Raw genomic sequence first — 6,555 nt, forward strand, 5'->3', positions numbered from 1 at the left:
CTGTTAGGGACACACACTGACCAGCAGGTTGGTCTGTTACTGAAAAGATTCGGGTGTGGACCTGCAGTACTCGTCCAAAGGTAAGAGTGTCGTTTCCAGATTGGTTTTAATATTTTTCCTATTTTCCTTCTGTCCTACTGGCCCCGCAGCAAATACGCCCAAGCAGGAATCCGGCGCTGGAGAAGCTCCCCCTGCAGGCGAGGACGAGGAGAAAAAGAAACAGAAGAGAGGTACGGGGTCAAATATTAGAAATTTAATTATAAAGTATTATAGTTAGACGTTAGTTACACGTACATTCAGATATTATTTCTAGGTGTCAAAGCAAAAGTGTTTCCATTGTTTAAATTAAAATCCTGGTGGATTTGGTTACTGTGGTTTGTGGTTTACTACTACAGAAGTTGCTTTGGTAGTCAAAAATGATGCAGTTACATCTGACATGAGTAGCTCTCCTACGCAACAGTAAGAGGAGTCGGTACCTTTGTTTAGAGGTTGCCTGCAGCTCGTTCCATAACTCCCTGCAGTGTTTAAAACTGACCTGCTTTCAACAACAAAAGTCTGGAAATGTTTTACTTTGTCAGTCAATGTCAGCACTGCTTCACAATAAAAGCTTCCCTGTGTTATAGTTAAATGCATTTAGGAGTATGCAGCTCTGATGAGATAAAAAGTGAGGCTGATATTGAGATAAAATAAAAAGCGGTAACGTTGAATCACATGCTGGTAATCCCTTGTGCGTGTGAAGCACAGAACTGGCAGACTCCCCCGTTAACAAAGAAGACAAATAGATAGAAACCGAAGTGCTGAGAATAAATGCTATTGCTGTAAAACAGATCATAAGTAATATCAAAAACAGGGTTTGAGTTTGACTTATTAAAGTAAATCTTTAATAAAATAATCTAAAGATAAATTGGTTAGTTTTCTGCTGGTGAAACTCCCTCTCTAGTTGTCAGATGCCTTCTGATTCATATTCACTCCATCAGTCAAGATTTCAGACATGAAGCTGTTCCTGTTCTTAGGACGTTAAATATGTTAAGTTTTGATTCATTTCATTACATTTGCTCATCTTTAACTCACCTACAAACGCCTGCGTAAGGAAGCTCCCCAGCTGCTCCACTGACGCTGTGGTTCCTCCCAGAGTAACATGTGGAGCCTCCAGTGGGAACTGTAAGGTGCTCTTATGTAAATCCTCATTAAGACGGCTTTTTCTGTTCGGGTGATTTAAAATGTGGAATTCCTGACCTACAGAACTCGAACTGGATCCTGACTGGGATCATTTTAAACTGAAACAGTTCCTGAAGAGCAATCAGTTATGAATAATTGTCCCGTTTTCTTATGTACTGTGTCTTTATTGAGTTTTATGTATTTTAAAGGCCCATCTGGACGATAAAATACATACAAATAAACAATACAATGATTATAGTGAAACTGCCAGTTTCCTCATGTGGATTAACACTGTCAGAGGTTTTGAAAGACTTTATGTTGTTGTGTTTAAGGTGGAAGAGGCCAGATCAGACAGAAAAAGAAGACTGTGCCTCAGAAAGTCACGATAGCAAAAATCCCAAGAGCCAAGAAAAAATACGTCACACGGGTGTGTGGCCTGGCAACTTTCGGTAAGAGTTGACTGTTTTATTATTCTCAACGTTGATTTATTCTCTCTTTCTCTTGATGCTTTTAACATGAATTCTGTGTTGACTCTTGCAGACATTGAACTTAAAGAGGCTCAGCGATTCTTTGCCCAGAAATTCTCTTGTGGTGCCTCAGTGACAGCAGAGGATGAAATAATCATTCAGGGAGATTTTACAGATGACATAATCGACGTCATTCAAGAGAAGTGGCCTGAGGTGAGTTTGAATCTGTAAATACGTTGTGTGTCTTTTAAAATACCTCCTCTTAAAGAGTTATTTCTCCTTGTGTGTTCATTTACTCGTTCCTCTTTTACCCTCGACTTCATTTTCGCTGGATGAGGCAGTTCAGGCTTTTAATTAGTAATTTGTTGGAAGCTAGTTTCATGTTAAAAATGTGAGGTAGTTGGCACGAGAGGGGAGAGGGATTTGGCTCCATGTGTCTCAGATTTTATACTTGTAACAATAAAAAAATAAATGAAAGTGAGCAGACTTGTGATAATATCCAACTGCACACCAGCTGTCCACTGCATAACGGCTGAGAGAGACAAATAAAGGGAGCAGCACCAGTATATGTGTGCTCAGATGTTAGTTAATACCAGTTTGTAGCTCAAATGTGTTTTAGGTTGAGGGCAGTCTTAACGCAGAATTAACGCAAATAAGCCGAAAGCAAAATTACACATGACAGATGTGTCCTGTTTTTAATTAGGTTATAACAGTTGTAGTATGTTGAGGTCTCCATATGTTTTGTATTGTCAACAAATACCATGAAAAGACCAAACCAACAATGTGTTTTCTCAATCCTTTCAACTGTCTGTGGCTCTCAGTCTCGGGCCCATTGGTTCCTGCCGAAGAGGTGATTCTTATAAAAATAGGTCATAAGTATAAAGTTTCATTTTTAAAGGCGACTCTTGAGTTTCCTAAAACAGCTGAGTGCTGTAGTTTCTAACAAGAATGAATAAAGAGAAGGAAAGAGTGAATTTATTGGGGACTATTTTCAGTTGTGGATTAATACACGTTTGGTGCTCAAGTGAGTATTTGTGGCAGTTCTCATTCAGACTAAATCAGTCAGCTTCAGTTACGACGATAATCTCCCAGTTGAGTCTTAGTTTGGTTTATTTCATGCTTCAACGTCTGTCCGGCTTGCAGTCAGGCGAAAGAGAGAGAGACTGCTTTAGCCGTAGATATTGAATGAGGAGAGGGAGCACTGGTAGCCAGACATCTGCTGAATCAGAGAAATAAAACATTAATTCTAATTGTTTCACAGCAGTTGCTCTCTAAAGCACAGATACTCTCCAACACACCCCCCTCACCAGCCCAGGGCTAATGGTATTAAAAGAACACGTGTTTTATAGGTTTTGGACAACGTTAGAGCTCTATGGCACAGAGGAATAAGTAATATCAGGCTTTGATACACACAGAACTTGAATTTGGTCTTTTCATGGTATTTGTTGACAGTAATACACACTGGAATTAGATTAAAATAACCAAAAATCCTGCAAATAATCTATTTTAGATCCGCACTCCCACAAATATTTTGCAAAACAAAATAAATTCCTCTTGATTTGAATAAATTCTGAGGAAACTGTTCGCATTCAAATCGCCACGGCGGAAAAATGTGCTGTGGTGATGAAAGTGCGTGACAAAAGCGAGCTAACGCCGAGTGTCCCGTGTGAAACGCCGGCTACCTACCTGTAATAACCCTGAGACACTTCATCATAAACCCTGCAGCGTTAAAAAAAGAAGTCAATACTAGACTTCCCAGTAAATTATTTGACCGTTTGGGAGCAAATGTTGTCCATAAAAACTCAGTTGAGTCTCTTTGTCTCCTGTTGCAGGTGGACGATGACAGCATCGACGATCTGGGTGAAGTCAAGAAGTGAAGACCAAATATGCACTTTTACTGAAATGGATGTGACCTGTAACAGCGACAACCTGGCCAAATGTACACATTAAGTCATTTTATACCTATTTTATTTACTGTTCATAAAAAGCTGCGGACTCTGCCACTCACTTGGCTTCTTTTTTTTTTTTTTTTTAGTTAATAGCTGCTTTCTCTCGTTTGCCAAAGGTGTGGTATGACGTGAATCCTTCCCAAATGTTCTTCACTCAAGCAAACTGTAGGCTAATAAATTTCAGTCTCCCCCTCGCCTCTACACTCACGTCTTCTTTCCAAGTTTGTTTTTCTTTATGTTCAACAGGTATGGTTTAGGGTTACGATGTGTCGTGGTCACATGCTTTTATGTGAGTCACTTTAAACCTTAAAAACTTGTTTTTCATGCATCCTACTCAATCCCCATGAGTCAACCTATTCCCCTGCATAATAGTTTTATAATGAGGGTGCACTCTCCAGACAGATAACATTTACAGTTGTTTCCATGCTCCTCTGGGTCAATACCACTTCCCCAAAGAGATAACACGCGGTGCCAGATGTTGGCGTCACTTAGGAATTAGCATGTTTGTCTGAGAGTCGTTTGCATGAGTGCAAACATGATTCCCTACAAAAGAAGTCACCTGGTACAGCATATCTATGTTGACACTATATAAAGCAGCAGGCTGGTGTTTTGCATCATTGACTGGTCAAAGGATGAATATCTCTCAGTCCGATAAGTGCTGCGCCTTCGAGTCGCCCATCCTGGACCAGGTTTTGCCTCCGATTCTGTTCTTGGAGTTCATATTTGGACTGTTAGGGAATGTTTTCGCCCTGTGGATGTTCATCTTCCACATGGACACGTGGAAGCCCAACTCCGTGTACCTGACTCACCTGGCTGTTGCGGACTCCATTGTGCTGTTCTGCCTACCTTTCAGGGCCGACTACTACAGGCGTGGGAAGAACTGGCTCCACGGCGATGTCCTGTGTCGCATCCTGCTGTTCCTGCTGGCTGCCAACCGTGCGGCCGGGATCTTCTTCCTCACGGCCGTGGCTGTCGACCGTTACCTGAAGATCGTCCACCCTCGGAACAAGATCAACCAAATGGGCCTGGTCTACGCTCTCTTTGTCTCCCTCGGCCTCTGGGCTCTGATTTTTCTCGCGACCGGGTATCTCCTCGCCAACGAGCACTTCTTCTACAACAGCAACCGTACGCAGTGTGAGAGTTTCAACATCTGCATGGGCTTCAGTCCCCTCTCCACCTGGCACAACACTTTCTACGTCATCCAGTTTTTCTTGCCCACCGTAATCGTTGCTTTCTGCACCTTCAGAATAACGTGGCAGCTGAGGGGCAGGACTCTGGACAAAAAGGGGAAAATCAAACGCGCCGTTCAGTTTGTGATGGCCGTGGCTTTGATCTTCATTACCTGCTTCTTTCCCAGCACCATATCGCGCATAGCCGTCTGGGTCCTGAAGGTGTGGTATGATGAATGCAGATACTTCGAAGAGGCCAACCTGGCGTTCTACACGTCGGTGTGTTTCACCTACTTCAACAGCGTCCTCAACCCTGTTGTGTATTATTTCTCGAGCCCCGCCTTCAGTGGCTCCTTCAACAAGGTCCTGAATAAGCTGCTGCGAAGGAAGGAGGAAGAGACAGATCAGACAGATCCATCTCACAAAGAAATCTCCACCGTTGATAAAAATGCATAAATCCTTCCTATTAGAGGGATATCCTTCATTTTAAATTGTTACATTAAAGGTAAAGTCCTGGCTACTGATAAAACTTATATTATTCTAGCGTATAACTAATAAGATGTAGAGGTTTGGCTGTGATTGTGAACAAAATTGAACCCACCTAAAATGGTAATTAGCAGCTTAGAGCTGTGTACTTGTATAAGTACAACCCTTGTGTGCAGTGTTTAAAATTATTATGAGCCTTTAACAATGAAATGCTCTTCAATTGCAAGACGACCTGGTCAAATATGCACTGCCGATGCTTTTAAAGGTAACAATACCTTTCAAATAAGTGATGTAATGTGTGTTTATCACTTAGTGAACTAATATTTACATTACAAATCAGTTTGACAGCGAGAGGGAAGTTCAGGCGACTGCAGTGCTGTCAGTAAACATTCAGCCAACTCACAAACCACACAGACGCTGCAAAGTGTCTGACGTTTCCTGTAATACCCGAGGGTAAGGGGGTAGTGGGGGTAGTGGGGGTAGAGAGTGTGCAAGTAGTTTCTATTAACACTGTAAGAGTGATGTGTTTTATTTCAGTGTGCATATATTTGTGCACGTTTCAATTCCCAGTCTTTGTCTCATTTTGTTTCCAATAAATAAATGAAACATTAGGATAACCATCATAAGTTACACATCAATTTGGAGCCATTTTTCCTCCTGTTTGTTAGACTTTGGGAGTAACAGATTACATGTTACTGAGCCACGTAATCAGGATATAAAGAAAATGTAATTACAATCTAATTACAGTCATATTTAGTAAAAAGAAGGATTATTTATGCAAAAAAATCTTTACATTTTCTTTATTTTCTTTCCAAAGTTTACATCATTCTTTGTATATTTGGTGTTGAGTTAATCCAAAAGTAACAGAAAGTAATCAAGTTATGTTACTTTAATATTGTGTGATACTTGTATTAGCATTTCAGATTAATATTGTACATATATATGTATGTTTTTTGTCGTTCTGTGTGCATTATATTTTTCTAATAAATAAATTAAACATTAGGATAACCATCATAAATTACACATCACTTTGGAGCCATTCTTCCTCCTGTTTGTTAGACTTTGGGAGTAATCGATTACATGTTACCGAGCTACGTAATCAGGATACAATTTTTTTTTTTTTAGTTACAATCTAATTACAGTCATATTTAGTAAAAATAGGGATTATTTATGCAAAAAAATCTTTACATTTTCTCTATTTTCTTTCCAAAGTTTACATCATTCTTTGTATGTTTGGTGTTTTTACAGAAAGTAATCAAGTTACGTTACTTGAATATTGTGTGATACTTGGATTAGCATTACAGATTAATACACACACACACACAC

General features: G+C 40.2%; 2 protein-coding genes across 5 annotated transcripts in view; both read left to right on the forward strand.

Annotated features, from left to right (window-relative positions):
• The window catches only part of denr (density-regulated protein), a 5,962-nt gene extending 2,194 nt beyond the window's left edge, over positions 1–3,768 (forward strand). For 3 of the 4 annotated variants that reach the window (XM_035667907.1, XM_035667908.1, XM_035667909.1), the window contains exons 5-8: positions 141–230; positions 1,491–1,607; positions 1,699–1,838; positions 3,458–3,768. In XM_035667907.1, coding sequence (XP_035523800.1) covers positions 141–230; positions 1,491–1,607; positions 1,699–1,838; positions 3,458–3,502 — 392 coding nt within the window. In that variant the 3' untranslated portion in view covers positions 3,503–3,768. The remainder of the gene's footprint in view (positions 1–140; positions 231–1,490; positions 1,608–1,698; positions 1,839–3,457) is intronic. The other variant, XM_035667910.1, reaches the window with a different exon arrangement.
• A 336-nt stretch (positions 3,769–4,104) lies between these two features.
• LOC118332799 (hydroxycarboxylic acid receptor 3-like) lies at positions 4,105–5,467 on the forward strand. The gene has a single exon (XM_035668228.1). It carries the CDS (start codon positions 4,150–4,152, stop codon positions 5,197–5,199), a length of 1,050 nt encoding a protein of 349 aa, XP_035524121.1. The 5' UTR covers positions 4,105–4,149; the 3' UTR covers positions 5,200–5,467.
• The last annotated feature ends 1,088 nt before the right edge of the window (positions 5,468–6,555 follow it).

This window comes from Morone saxatilis, unplaced genomic scaffold (genome assembly GCF_004916995.1).
Source record: "Morone saxatilis isolate NCDOM2014 unplaced genomic scaffold, NCSU_SB_2.0 Contig21, whole genome shotgun sequence".
In the NCBI taxonomy this organism is placed as follows: Eukaryota; Metazoa; Chordata; class Actinopteri; family Moronidae; genus Morone; species Morone saxatilis.

Excerpts from the sequence above, each read along its gene's own strand:
- LOC118332799 (XM_035668228.1), top strand. The coding sequence starts at position 4,150 with ATGTTGACACTATATAAAGCAGCAGGCTGGTGTTTTGCATCATTGACT.